Source organism: Tachysurus fulvidraco, chromosome 20 (genome assembly GCF_022655615.1).
Source record: "Tachysurus fulvidraco isolate hzauxx_2018 chromosome 20, HZAU_PFXX_2.0, whole genome shotgun sequence".
Taxonomy (NCBI): Eukaryota; Metazoa; Chordata; class Actinopteri; order Siluriformes; family Bagridae; genus Tachysurus; species Tachysurus fulvidraco.
This window is the reverse complement of record NC_062537.1, coordinates 4186404-4201868: the sequence shown is the minus strand read 5'-3', so window position 1 is coordinate 4201868 and position 15465 is coordinate 4186404. Positions and strand designations below refer to the sequence as shown.

Here is a 15465-nt window from a genome sequence, read left to right as displayed (position 1 = left end):
CTTAAGACCAATGAGGCAGAGGACAATTTGCTCTTACTAGCCGATTCTCTTTATAGAGACGCACATTGCATGGCACACGTACCGCTGGTGTCGAGCGTAACCATGAGCATCTGGCCTTAGTAATACCACAGCGGTTCCCTCTCACTGCTTTTGAACTGCAGCACTGAAGAAATAGATCTCTATGGACTGGCTGTCTAACAGCGTCGCTGGCAATCCCAAATTGTAAACTTCATAACAAAAAAGCTTTGCTATAGTAGACGCTTACGACTCACAAAAGCCTGTCTGGTGTCTTTCACAGGGCAGAAAAATGGCACTCTATTTTGACCAGATTATTCTATAAGCTTGCTGCCATAAATCCATGACAACCAACGGCCAAGGACTTTGTTGCAAATCAGAGAGCAAGAGAAAGAGAAAGATTGTTGGGGCATTTCAATCTGTCATAGCAACCCACATTGTCAAGGTGAACGCAAGAAGAATGCAAACTAAATAGCAATTCTGTCCCTTGCAGGTTCCTTCATTGAGATCGGACCAAAACACTGTGTACTGGGGAGGGGCGGGGGAGAAAAAAAAACATACGGGACTGATGAGAAAAGCGAGGATTATGCGAACTAATTCATCACCTTTTGCAAAGAAACACAGATACTAGTCTATAGAAGTAAAGGCAGCTTAATGTGGCGACTAATATTTCTGTACCTGCTCTAATCAGCCGAGTGAATAAAAATGTACCTGATGTGATTTAGCATGAGCATTAGCATCTTTTTTTTATTTTTCTTTCCTTTAGTTCTTTCTATCTCCGAAGCAGTGAGCGGCTTTAAGCCCAGCTGGAACCTTTTGGACGAACACCGACTACTACGGTTCAGGGTACTCATTTTAAAACCTTCATTATTGTTCATTTGCCATAATGGCCACTGTGAATGGAAACGTTCTGCTTCTCCCTTTGGGGACAAGTGAGTGAACACATTAATGAATTTCTGGGCAGAATTCAAAGCCATTACACATTGTTCCATTTGACAGTGACAAATTTTTGGCCTCATTAGAGTGTTAATTTTAAGTGCCAGGGTTTATTAGTTATAGCTCAGGTTCTCTTGTGACTAAATTTCCACTAAATTTCACTCACAGTTTTCCTGTCAGCAAAATTTGTTTGTGATTTATAGAGACGCTTTATCCCCGTGTCTAACAGCGGACGGACTCGTTATTAGGGTTAAATATTCTACAACTACAGTATGTCAGAACGGCTAGGATCGGTCTGTACGAACTGGATAAAGTGGGTGTTTTATAAAACTTGTGCATTAGAGTTCAAGAATTACTTTTACTCAGCAGTCAGTTTAACAGGAACACCACCAGAACATCCGCTCATTCAGGCAACATCTATATCTTTCTAGGTGTTTCTATTATCCTTTAGAATGATAAAGTACCTGCTGTTAGGTGGAGGTAGTGCAGATATTGGGACATGAGAGCCACAGGAGGAACGCTGAATCTGACCGGGAGTGACTTGGCTGGACTGGTCCAAGGAGAACAAACCTAGCAAACAGACGAAACACACCCGATGTCCCAAGTGCACATTTAAACAGTCCCAGTCAGTGCAAGCAGAACGGTTGTACCTGTGTACACGTCAGCAGGAAGACAAGGAGAACGGCTCTCCATTAGCTCCAGAGGCGACAGGCTGTGCTGCAGAGGCTGGATGGTTAAACACTCAGAAAGTCCTTCCTGGCAGATCTCAGTGCTGGATCTCAGCTGTTATATACGTAGTAAAGAGAAACTAATTATGCAATGGACTTTTTATGGGTTATAGCATTGCATCTAGGCAGCATTATTCATTTTCCACAGAAAGCTAAATGTTAATATTGATGTTCTAAAGGATAATTATGTTGTTTAGATCAGCTTAGCTGTCCTTCAAACACAATCAATCTGGAAAAGAAGAGGAAAGGATACGAAGGGAAAAAACTGAGATACAGTAAGAAGAAGGCTGATGTGTGCCAGGCAGGAATAGGTTGGAAAGACATCGATATGTCAGAGAGTGAATATGTGGTAGTCATAAACAAAACAAACAAATAACAAAAACAAATAAATAAGGTTAATATGGTGGGCCTTCTGTCTACAACCGCATTTCAACGTACATATCTTCACCAAAATGATGTGAATTTGTTTTATTTAAATCCCGACTACAGTTAAAGCAAAACTCAACAGATTTCATTTCTCAAACAAAATTTAATTTAGTTTCTATTCACCTGAAGTCTGATTAAAAGTCTAATTAAGTCAGATTGTATTAAAATAAACCAGTTACACTGATGGGAATTATAAGTGAAGTAAATCTATATATTTATATATGTGATTAATACATGCATGGTAGAACAGAGCAGCTGTAATGTGTCTGTGGTAAAACACCAGCATTGTGGGTTTGATGCTCAGGTGTGTGCAAAGTGTTCGAATTTTATTCAGGGTCTTAAAAACATGTCATCATATCATGTTGGCTGATTGGTTGCTTGATTGTTGGTGGCATCATCCTCTAAAACCCCAAACCACAGAAATGGCACTGGATTTATCTGAACCATTCATTCATTCATTCATTTTCTACCTCTTATCCGAACTACTCGGGTCACGGGGAGCCTGTGCCTATCTCAGGCGTCATCGGGCATCGAGGCAGGATACACCCTGGACGGAGTGCCAAACCATCACAGGGCACGCACACACACTCTCATTCACTCAAACACACACACACACACACACACACACACACACTACAGACAATTTTCCAGAGATGCCAATCAACCTACCATGCATGTCTTTGGACCGGGGGAGGAAACCCGAGTACCCGGAGGAAACCCCCGAGGCACGGGGAGAACATGCAAACTCTACACACACAAGGCGGAGGCGGGAATCGAACCCTGGAGGTGTGAGGCGAACGTGCTAACCACTAAGCCACCGTGCCACCCCTTATCTGAACCAGTGCAATATTAATATGCATTTGCATTTGTAACTTTCGCCAAATTGTACATTTTCTCTTTCTGGGAAAGCCCTGCATTCTTCCCCTTCTGGTGCTCAGGTCACATCATCATGTTAGACTTGTTGACTCCAGAGCGTTTCTTCCTAAATGACTTCTCTTTACTGACACTGGCTTAACAGGCTGTAAAGCTTTAAAGGTACACGACTCTGCAGCGATCGACAGTTACAGGATAGTACTGAGTGTATCTGAAGTTTAATGATAGATATTTCACCAATACGGCGTCTAATGTAGGAGATCTCCTTTTACATCAAGGATCTTCAGCTCTTATTGAGATCGAGCTTGTGTGGCTGTACGTTCTCATCCCAACGGCGCCCCTGTCGGATTCCGTTTAGTTCCTTAACTGATCGTGGTCTTCACAAGTGTATTACTCAAATGTGATTCCCGTTCGACTGGAATGAAAATCCATATCAGCCTTTTGCAGACAATACTGAGAACCCCTGGGTAATAGACAGATGGAGGATATATTTATGCTCAAGTATGTAATGCTTTTGGGGAATAGATACAGTAGATGAAGCCTATTAGACTCGATTGAAGCCCGATTGCTTCTCTTTTGTACAAGTAAGCATTATTTTGACCCTGAGGAGCAACTGACTGACTACCTTTAAGACTTAATATTAATTTTAAGCAGATTTTTCAATTTTTCTATCAGTTTTCCATGAGTATAGATTACATGACAGCTCTATAAACAGTTTGACATTTGGCATGGCATGCATGCTAGAATTAACGGCAGCTATTTCAAGCGCGTTATCCACAGAAAACATATGCTGAAGAAAAAAAAACTGTTTTCTTTTCCAGTCCAAAAGCAGCATACTCTAAGTAGCTGTATCTATGGTGATGCCATTTGTTTTTCCTTCCCGTGATAATGAGCACAGCTCCTACAGTACACGAGTTCGAAGTCTGCCCTTGCAAACGGTTGTTTGTGTATCATAAGCATTTGACGGCATATTAAATGACAAGCGTGTCGGCAGAACGGGAAAGCGCGTTATCTAAAGACTCGTCGTTAAGCGATGGCCGACACGGTTATTAACGATTTAGTCTGCGTCGTATTCTGTTCAGATTGACGTATGAGATTAGCGACTGCAGCACAGGTGTGATGTTCCCCCTAGTGCCTTTTCTCACCTTCTTCCTGGCCTGCTGCTCCTTGGTGGAGTGCGATTTGACGTGCTTTCGCAAAGAGCTGGGATCGGTGTAGCGCTTTTGGCAGCCTTGAACCTGACATGCGTACGGTTTCTGTAACACACAGGTAGCAGTTGCAGTAATTCAGGAGTGGACCTCCGGCACCTTTGGACGTTAGTGTGTTCTGGATTTGAAGTGTAGACTCACCATGTCGACGTGTGTGCGCTGGTGCTTGGCACGGTCGCTGGAGTTACTGAAAGCTTTCTGACAGCCGTGGTGCTGACACGTGTACGGTTTCTCTCCTGTGTGGCTCCGAACATGGATTTTGAGGTTCTCTAGGCGAGAGAACGCCTTGTGACAGCCTTCAAACTGGTATTAAAAAAAAAGAAAAGAAAAGAGGACATCATTTGAAATGTTCACGTCAATTTTTTTTTTTTTGGTACAGAATAAGAACTTGACCCGAGGACAACCCAGTGTTGTCTCCACATGCTTCAACCAGGAGGGGTCAGTATTTTACTGTTCAAATCAATTAACTGTCTCCTTGCTGAGTTCATTACCCACTACCCACGGTGCCAGTGCTCTGCCATTGAGGCGAAGACGTTTCCAAGTCATTTTACTGTTTATCATTAATGTAAGTGACAAATTAGTGACCAAGTTTTGCATTTTCCACATTTCCTTACAAAAAATCCCACAATGCTAGCTTTACAGTGAGCTCAGCCTTAAGGTATGCAAAGCCTCTGCTCTTTGTCCTCTCCATGGTCAAGTGAGGAATGTCTATTAACTTGGCTGAGAGTGCATAAAAGCTACTGAGAACTGATGACCTTGTTTAGACTTGCAGTGGAAACAGAACCGGCTATTACGACGTGACGTCTCGTTGTTTTCATGTGCACGATTAGGATGGGCTGAGATTCTTTCTTAAGTGTTCATTACACTCGCTTGGACTCGAGTCCCTTGTCAAATATTCTTCATTTCCTGTTTTCATAAGACAGGAATATATAAATATAAATGAATAGAAATATCTGGAGTGTGAGAGTACGCTTGCAGCACAAATGGCTGGTGATCAGTAGCGAGATGAGAAACTCCAAACGATGGCATTAAATCCTTAAACCCCTTGGTGTGGACACAAAGAACCTGCTACTGATAGATACAATTTAGTTGCTGTAACTGGGTTACAGACCACAGTTCGACATTTGGAGTCAATTTGAAAGGCCACAATTTCAACTGGAAAACGCTTTGGCATCCCATTTGGCGATGCTGATTTCTACAGGAGTATCTAGATCGCCAAATAGGAATCCTGACACATCCAGAACGATATAATTTACAAATCGTAAATAATGGTGTGATTTATATTATTTATACTGCCCTTTCTCTTCTATCTACGGATTTTTAAAGCAAAGGAAAAAAAACCCAAAAACATAAATGGCCTAAGTAAGTTTTGGGCATCCACAAGCTGCCAAAGCATCAGTCCTCAAGTCTCTGAAGCTGTTCTGGAGCAATTGTAATAAGTGAAATCGTAATTCCAAAAGATTTTCCCTCAGTTTGTGTTTTGATGATGGTAATGGAGAGCACTGTCTAACAAATCAACCTAGAACCTCCCATAAATGTTCCACTCAGTTGAAGGCCAACAGCATGTCGCCTGTGAACCTTCCTGTCATCAAGTAGGAGAAACTCAGTCACATGCCTAATCAAAGGGGACTAACTAAAAAGCCGCTGTTGTCATCCATCTGTATCTTTCTGGAGAAATTCACAATTTTTGTTGGACCTTATCCTCCAAATACAACTAGTCTCAACTGGTACTCAATTATTAACCATCATTCACTAAAGTTCATTCATTCACTCATTCTCTACCGCTTATCCGAACTACTCGGTTCACGGGGAGCCTGTGCCTATCTCAGGCGTCATCGGGCATCAAGGCAGGATACACCCTGGACGGAGTGCCAACCCATTGCAGGGCACACACACACACACACACACACACACACACACACACACACACACACACACACACACACACACACACACACACACACACACACACTCACTCTCATTCACTCACACACTCACACACTACGGACAATTTTCCAGAGATGTCAATCAACCTATCATGCATGTCTTTGGAGGAAACCGGAGTACCCGGAGGAAACCCCTGAGGCACGGGGAGAACATGCAAACTCCACACACACAAGTCGGAGGCAGGAATCGAACCCCCAACCCTGGAGGTGTGAGGCGAACGTGCTAACCACTAAGCCACCGTGCCCCCCTCATTCACTAAAGTGAACTCAAAAACGAACAATCCCTTTATCTTGTTGTCAATAAGTGTTTTTTTCCTTCTCCAAAGAAATAGTATCAAATTATAGCTGTGTAATAATTTCAGACTGCTGTTTGTGCTGTTGACATTTAATGACAACCAGCTAGCTTTGTGCACGGAAGTTAAAGTGGGTACTACTACAACTTGCCATTTTTTTTTAGCTTGGCCATTCCATCGTGGCTTGGCGTCAAATGGCCTCTCATTACACGGTGTTTGTTTGAGATGCTGAGTGTCTTGGACTGGGATTAAACAACCAGTCGTCAAAAGGAGCCAGGGGAAGGGAAGCACATGCTAATTCACAGTCCTTTCTCACAAAAGGACAGCAATTTTTCAAAGCATCAATAAAAGAAAACCCTACAACAATTACGCACAAGGTCTACTTCTAAATAACTACAAATGAATATCTGCAGTGAAAATGTGACATTAAATGACTGAGATGGTTAAAAAAACAAACAAACAAAAAAAAACGAATATTAAAGAAAGCGCTTAATCTTCTGTGCTAAATTTTCTTGTTTCTTCCCAAGACCCCTCAAAAGGTGCTGGGAATAGAAATACCTTTTTAATCACCGTTTACACCGTAGGCCCACCCTAAAAAAATCTTTCCTAAGTGGAACACAAGGTGAAAGAAAATGACTCAAATCAGTCAGCATTCGGCTCAGCGCTACGGCCAAGAACACATGGTGCACTGAGTAGCCTTTCAGGTTTATTTAATAAAGCTCTGGACTTCGTGCTGGTCCTCTGAGAGACCGAAGGTCTGAAAAGACAGCAGTGTGTCTCCTCAAAGCTGCAGTCAGTCCAATAACTATGGCAGCCTGCCACACGCTGCCACACAATGCCAGTGCCATCCCGATGCCAGCAGTCAGCCTGGTAACATCTCTCCCTCTCCTCCTTTTTTCTACCACAACAGCCCCATTTTTTCTGTTTCTTTTAGCGCCATGGTGCTCTTTGGAAATTTTTCAATTGTTGTGAATAATAAGGTAATTGTAAGGTTGTTAGAAGATCGGTGAATGTTTTACAGCAGCAGCGATCCTTCAAATCACAGGTTTACGTTAATGCATATACTCTAATGACATGTTTCTATATTAACAACTAATTCACAGGCACTTTTAAAACGGACTCTCCGTGTAAACGGAGGCTAAAAGAATTGTTAATAAGAAACAGTTCTTGGTGAAGCTCTGTTCGAGGAGCTAGCACATTGTAACTCAGTACGTGTTCCAGCATAAGAACCTCTTCAGTTTCCTGCACTTTCTAATTTCTCTGTGACAAGCCAAGCTGCATGTTTTTGTTAAATTAAAGTCTGGTCACAGAACAAATACTCTATATGTTATGAATAATCTATATGATAACAGGAACCAGGGGGTTACGGTGGCTTAGTGGTTAGCACGTTCGCCTCACACCTCCAGGGTTGGGGGTTCGATTCCCGCCTCCTCCTTGTGTGTGTGGAGTTTGCATGTTCTCCCCGTGCCTCGGGGGTTTCCTCCGGGTACTCCGGTTTCCTCCCCCGGTCCAAAGACATGCATGGTAGGTTGATTGGCATCTCTGGAAAATTGTCCGTAGTGTGTGTGTGCCCTGCGATGGGTTGGCACTCCGTCCAGGGTGTATCCTGCCTTGATGCCCGATGACGCCTGAGATGACACCCGAGAAGTGCGGATAAAGCTTTAGAAAATGAATGAATGAATGAACAATAGGAACCAACTTTCGTAATTACAAATGGATCAAATGTAAAACTTGCTGTTGATTAAATAGCATATAGTAAGAAGTCTGAATTACACAGAACACATGCTGTTATAGCACAACATCTGGGTGGTAACTATAATGTTACATCAGAGTGCAGAGCACATTATATCACACCACATAGGATTATTTTCCTATAACAGCATGCTTGTGTCGTGACGTACGGCTGACTACGGTGACCCATACTCAGAATTCATTCTCTGCATTTAACCCATCCAAAGTGCACACACACTCAGCAGTGAACACACACACAGCAGAGAACACACACCCGGGCAGCCATTTATGTGCCCTTGCTCGAGGACACCTCGGTCCTGGACGGGCCGAGACTCGAACCCACAACCTTTGGGTTAAGTGTCAGACTCTCTAACCATTAGGCCACGACTTCCCCCACAAGCATGCGTGTGTTTTAGTCCTGACTGTTACATGAAGCAGAATTATCCAGAGGTGAGCTGTTTCGCCAATAAGAACACTGTCTGACGGACAACGTGCCCTATATTCACATGAAGGCACATCACAAACGAAGAGAAAAAGCACGACGGTGTCTGTAGATGACATTCCCCTTCCTGCCATACATATGTTTAACGCCATTAAGCTTTCCAGTTCCTCAGGATGGCTTTGACTGCGTTACCTCAAATCTTTTTGGTTTGAAATTCTGAGAAAAGCAAAACCTCTGTGTTTCCTTAATGGTGAAGAAACAGGACTAACCCTGGCTGCTGAAAGTGACTAAAAATCCACAAGGCACTCAGTATACGAGTTCCTGGAAGAGACAAACAACTTAAAAGCAATCCTTAAAGATCCTTGCTTTCTGCTATTTCTGGCAAACAGGCCAGAGTTTCTCTCTCTGCTACTATGGTAACTCTGAACACCAATACCTGCTCTTCGGGTATAAATCTCTAGCTGTCAGTTCTTAAATACAGTCTATTGTCTGCTACACTATAATTTCATAAAAGCTACAGGGAACAAATATAATAACTAATGTGATATTTCTGTTGTGAAGGCAATGTATAATTTTACAACTTAAATACAACCTTCAAAGAAAGGAAGTTTCTTGTAGCTTCACTTGAAAAGGCAAAGCCAAACTTTATCACGTCTATTCAGGAGGACACACTAACTCGAACGCTTCGGCGCGTGAAACGTCCGGAAACTGCGTCCGTAGGGAAAACGGTTAAAAAGCGGTGTCAGTTAAAGCTGAATGAGAACAAGTTGAAACGTGCTTTGTCTCCCTCCCTTCAATTGTGAATTGTAAGGTGAGCTGTTTGATTATGATCCTAAATCTCATATATCAGTTTGGTGTTTCCTGTGCGGTCTGTCTGTCACACAGCGTGTCACTAAGTCTTTCTTAGGCGGGAAGAAATTCTAATACGTTGAACTGAATTTTCTTTGGTTCATTGTGTATTGTAGGTTATGCAGTTTTCTAAGGAAATGGACTAGTAGGTTGTTTCCAAGCATCTTCTACAGACTCGAAAACAACTCGTAAACATTTCCACCAGTCACAGAATAATGGCTGCTTTAAAAAAGTCATTCGAAATAGAGTTGGTATAAATGGGATCTACTACATGCCGTCTTCACGGAGCACATTAGCAGGAGAAAGAAAGTAAATGGCATTGTTTACACTGTAGAATTTTCAGGCTGATTTTGCTGTTGTAGACTTTATGAATCCCTAATCGTAAACACATTCTTCGCGCTGACTGATGATGTAAACAGAACGTAGTTATTTTCTTTATTGCGAGTCCGTCGTTAGCGGCTCTTATTGTGTAATTCATGGGGAACACAAGCAATTATAGTTTGTTGCAGAATTTGCTTGCAATCGTCCCGTACTATTCGACAAGTAGTAAAAATCTTTAAATCGCACAGCTACATGCCGGATTTTTCACATTTTGCACATGGCACAAAGAATTTCAGTTTCTTCTTAATCGGACCTTCTTAAACCGTGATCATATCGCCATGTGCCACGTGAAAACATCTGGGTTCATGCCAAAAGAAACCTTAAAGAAACCCTTGCTCATGCCCTCTTTATTAGTAATGTGATAGTTTTATCATGGAGGTGATATCTTACAGATATTACAGGCACCACCTTGATAAAATAACCGCTAAGTGAGATTTCTAGATGTTTTTTGGGTCATTTTGGGTCTCAAGCTGTGTATATAATATAAACATAACACTAGGGTACACAGTGGTGGAACTACAGTAAACACAGAGCATATGCGTTCTATTTGTTGTAAATCTCCCCACAGCCTATCTGGAATTAATTGCTTCCCTGTTCTGTGTTCTTGAACATACGCTGGTATTCATTGCCTTCAGCCAAATTTAATACATAAACCAAAATGGATCCCGACCTCTTTTATTTCTTCTTGCAGTATGACTCCGGGTTTCTGGTTTAACGGGTATTGAAAGCTGCACCATATGAAGCCGATTCCAGCCAACCGATATTAGTCATAAAAGTAATATGTAACCTGATGCCTTATTACCTGCTTATCTTGATTTTCTTACATATATATATATATATATATATATACCCATGTGTCATTAGGTTTCTAAAAGCGAAAACTTTTCAAGGTTGGCAGATATGAAATCTCTGAGATTTTCTGCGAGAACTCACTGTGACCGTGTATTTTTTTTACCTCTTCGGTCTATAATTATGTGCTCGACAAAACCATTCAACTGTTCCAGGCTCCATGGCAACAGGAACAGTTTTAAGTAATGAGTAAGTGTTTGGAGTGAAAGGTCGGCCGTAGGTATGTGCACCATTAATGATTGCCAAGATCAGATGAGAAAAGGAATGGCTGTATATTGCCACTTTACTAACCCGGACCTGTGGAATGTCACAGCAGGGACTGCGCTACAGTGGCAATTTCTTATCTGCAGTGTCCAGGCAAGCTTTTAACTAAAAGTGTGTGAGAAAGGAACGAGGTAACCTAGCACTAGTACTGGACCTAACAATCCATCTCAGGTTATGTCATGCCCTCTGGAAGCCACTTGACTGCTGACAGCTTTTCCAGCTGAAAAAAAGTTGCTAAAAGGAACCAGACCGTTTTTCTGCCAGTGCTTAAGCGAAGGTCCTTTTGTGCCTTTTTTTTTTTTTTTAATAATGACATAATTGCCAGAGCTCCCTTGTCAGTTATAAGAGACTCTTAATAAGCTGATGGCCAGACATAGAAGAAGAAAATACCTACACAGTTGAAGCATCCTGCCTGAGCTCAGCAATGACAACACATCAAAATGTACAATAGACTTTAAACTGCCATCTTAAATGATGTGGAGTGGCAGACTTTCATTTAAAGTGAAAGCCCCTTGAGATGCTTTGGCAGCCTTGTTAAATTGGCACTCTAAAGAACCATTAAAGTCAGATTTCTACACTCCTTTCCAATAGACATGATTCAGAGACATTAAAGATATATTTGCACACCATGTCTTTAAGATCTACGACATTATATGTGCTAATGTGAATAACAGGAGAACCAAAATTGAACAAGCAATCATCTAATACTCTGCTAACACTCAGCTGTACTCTGCATACCGTACATCTGTTCGGTTTCTCCCCCGAATGGACTCGCATGTGGATTAAGAGTTTGTAACGAGCATTGAAAGGCTTGTGTCTGCGTGGACACCCTGTCCAGAAGCAGATGAAGTCCTCTCCTTTGCGCTGATCAATATGTAATTTCTCAATGTGCTTGACCAGCTCCTCTTGGTGACTGTATGTGGCACTACAATCCAGCCAACGGCAACAGTGTACCCCATTAAAATCATCGATATCCCCTTCTTCCTCCTCTAACATTGGACACAATGCCAGGGGCAGAACACCGGGTTTGTCTGAAGGTGGTATACAGTGTGGGTCTGCGGGATTCTGAGCACTCTCCATGTGGCCACGTGGTAGTCGGTGTATATGGTGGGAGTGATAGGGTGGTGGAGGTCCCCTACGTGGGCTTGGTGACCTAACGGTGGCTGAAATTTCAAACTGAAGGTGTGTAGTGCTTTCCAGACTGAAATGAGGAACATTATCTCCTGCTGCAATGTTGCTTATAAGGATTTCCTGTCCTGGCAGAAGCTGATGCTCCACTACTAAATTAGTTCCTCCTGTTTGGTTGTGATGTGCACCCTGTTCTTCGAACCTCTGCATGCAGAGACTCAGTCTTTCAGAATGGTGGTTTCTCGTTACGGTATGATCAAGAGCGGAACTGGCTTTGGAAGCGGGGTAACCAAAACTGGGATTGGGGATACAACTTCCTCGGACACCCAGGAGATGCCCACATACGTCAGACTGCAGTGGTGAGGGAGTAGGCTGCGAGGCTGGAGAACTTTGGGAACCAATTATGTATGCCACCAGAGAGGTCGGTGATGTCCGGATAATGGAGTTGAAGTCAATGCCAAGGCCATCAGAAAGAGGTGAGATGGAGAGGGCTCTTTTTTTGGAGCGGCTGGATTGGCGGGGGCTGTTGAAGTCGTCCTTGAACAGGTAAGCGGGAAGTGATGTTGTATTGGAGCTACTGGTGTTTCCAGACATGGCGGTTCCTGGTGGAAGGTTTAGAAGTTCTGGACCTTCAGCTGTCTGGCTAAAGCTGCTCTGCTGTCCTAGTGGTGGCAGCACACGATAGCCATAAGGCCAGTCCAACTTGCTGCTGCGTATTGACTGGCTCTCTGCAATGCTGAGGGTGGTGGAAGCCAGGGACTCTCTGGACAACACAGACCTGTGCCAGCACATTTACACAATTATGAGCTCTGTTCCTCAGTTACATCCATGACTGATCCAATTCAGCTGAATATGGTTTAACATCTTGCATCCCTTTCATATTTGAACTAGTTTACCTGGCATCTGTGAAGGGCACAAAAAGGCCCAGAGATGGAGGAGGGCAGTGCGAAGCAGAGGTTTGGATAGTGGGCACTGGATTCACACTCTGTACAACCATAGCACTGCTTGTCACTTGCAGGTTTGATCTGCCGTACTCGCTCAACAGCTTTCTGCTGGTCCCCAATGAGTGAGAACCTGCAAATAAAAGAGGTCATGTTTATTGCACAAAATACTTTCTACATTACAAATGATGTCTTGTCTGTCATCCTAAACATTAATGATTAAGAAAGAAGACTATTAGAGAACAAAAACAACTCGGTGCTTCTATGCGAGTTAATGTTAAACCTAATGCTCCTTGAATAAAATGCAACCATCAACTAGCATAAAGTCATGGATACGGGATTTAATCCATTCTTTAAAACATACAAATATCAAACAAAACAGTTTCATCCTATATATATATATCCTCCTATATATATAATCCGATATATATTCTAACCTTGCTTTAAATAAGGTACAAAGCCTTAGGAAGGACAAAAATGATCACATTTTCACCAGATCCTTTCAGCACTAGGAGAATTAAACACAACAGGATTCCTTTTTGAATTCCCTTAAAGAGAAGCACACATTCTCATGAAATTCCCAGACTTACAGATGTAGAGCTTGCAAACACTTTCTGATCTGTTAATCAATAACCAATTTCTTTCTCTCTTTTGCCCGAGAGACAAAAAACTGTAGAAAGCATTTTGCTCGGTTAGTTTTGAGACATAATATTTTGCACAAAGGAAACTGGGCTGTGGGGTAGAATTAAGGTGAAGTCAAACATAAACTCCAGTATATAACTCAACAATGCGCTTGTTTTGGGCAGAGAAAAAAACTTGTGATCGGAAATTAGATGGAAAACAGGTCTACGGATACACAATTAAAGTTGAAATGTCAGGGAAATTCTTTTCACAGAGCTCGATACTTTCAGCGTCTGTTGTTTTCAAAAGTTATATCACATCTTGACAGCCACTTTGCTTTCTGGTGGCCTGACATGTATTTACGTTGTTGAGTGATAAAGGTAAGGAATATTTATTTATTTTTTTTAAAAGAAGAGGATGTTGAACTGTCCTATATTTCTGGGGGACCAAGTGTGTCTCATGTTCCAGTTCACTGGGCTGAGAAATACGGAAACAGTGATGAATCGGTGAAATTAGGCTCTGTTGAATTGTGAATTTTATATTATAAACATCACCTACACTTTTATTTAGCCCAACATGGTAATACAGTACTGTATGTCTGATCATGGAAATCCCTGTAAAGCTTGTCCTTCCTTCACAGTTACATTTTTGATGTTTCATTCACATTTGCATATATAAAAAACATATTTATGGCAGCATACTGTAGGTTTTTCAGTTTACTACCTTTGTTAACATTCTGTGAGCCATTTAATCTCGCTGTATTGGAACTGCCAGTTGGGACAGGAAGTGAAGACACTTGTTGCCATGAAGATTGTGGGACTCTGAAGGTGGCATGATGCTTCCCGTTGGTCAACACTTGCCTGTGAAGGCTCAGAGCAGGTAGAAACACGGTACTCCCAGGTGTCACAGCTCCGGTGCACATTTCACTGCCAGGACATGGGGTTCTCTGCTGCGAGGAATCGCAGGAACTACCAGCATGCACTCGGATGTGAGGTACCTGCTGTCCAGTTGTGGTACCCAGAGACTTCTGCATGCTGGTTGGAGAGACCAGGAGGTTGCAGCCTTTTCCATTCATTTCCTTTAGTTCCGCTTCAGGCAAAGATACAAATGTCCCAGACGTGTCATGCTGTGAAGACATGTTATGAGAACAGCAGCCATTGTAACACATGGATATTATGCTCTTGGGGTTTTAAGATGCAGAGGGGAAGCATTTTTAACTCAGAGCTCAAATTTGTTCCCAAGCTTGGGTTTCAGGCTATGCAGAGTTTTGTATGGTTTTCCATGTCTGCTTGGGTTTCCAGGCAGGTTTCCTCACATTGCCCAAAACATGTGGATTGGCTACACTAAATTGCTCCTAGATGTGTAAAGGTCTGCAAATCTGTACAGAATGGTATCATATCCACAACTGAATGGTATCATATTCAAGGTTCAAGCTGTATTCCTGCCTCATGTTCATTGTTCTCGGAATAGGATCTGGATCCACTGCGAGCCTGACCAGAATGAATGAATGAATTAGTGAACTATAATCACACCAATGTGTTCACGCATGGTATCAATATTTAAATCATTGAAACTATCATTCTAGAATAGAGATTTTATTCATTCGTTAATTTTCAGGAACTGTTTAATACTGGTCAGGCTTGTGGTGGATCTAGAGCCTGTGTTAATGAATCTTAGGAAAGAGGGGTGCGTGGCAGAAAGAAACATCTGTAACAGCAGTCTATCACAGGGCACAATGCATATATTCAAATGTCTTTTTTTTTTTAATATAAAAGTGAAGAAACCCGGTGAACCCTTAGGAAGCCTCTACAGACATGAAGAATTGTGCAAAACT

General features: G+C 42.2%; 1 protein-coding gene across 1 annotated transcript in view; it reads right to left on the bottom strand.

The window, feature by feature from the left end:
• glis3 (GLIS family zinc finger 3) overlaps positions 1-15465 on the bottom strand; it is a 173526-nt gene that overhangs the window by 3208 nt on the left and 154853 nt on the right. The window contains exons 7-13 of the mRNA XM_047804824.1: positions 14355-14757; positions 12966-13143; positions 11680-12847; positions 4328-4489; positions 4124-4234; positions 1602-1734; positions 1416-1521 (exon numbers count right to left, since the gene is read on the bottom strand). Coding sequence (XP_047660780.1) covers positions 1416-1521; positions 1602-1734; positions 4124-4234; positions 4328-4489; positions 11680-12847; positions 12966-13143; positions 14355-14706 — 2210 coding nt within the window. The 5' untranslated portion in view covers positions 14707-14757. The remainder of the gene's footprint in view (positions 1-1415; positions 1522-1601; positions 1735-4123; positions 4235-4327; positions 4490-11679; positions 12848-12965; positions 13144-14354; positions 14758-15465) is intronic.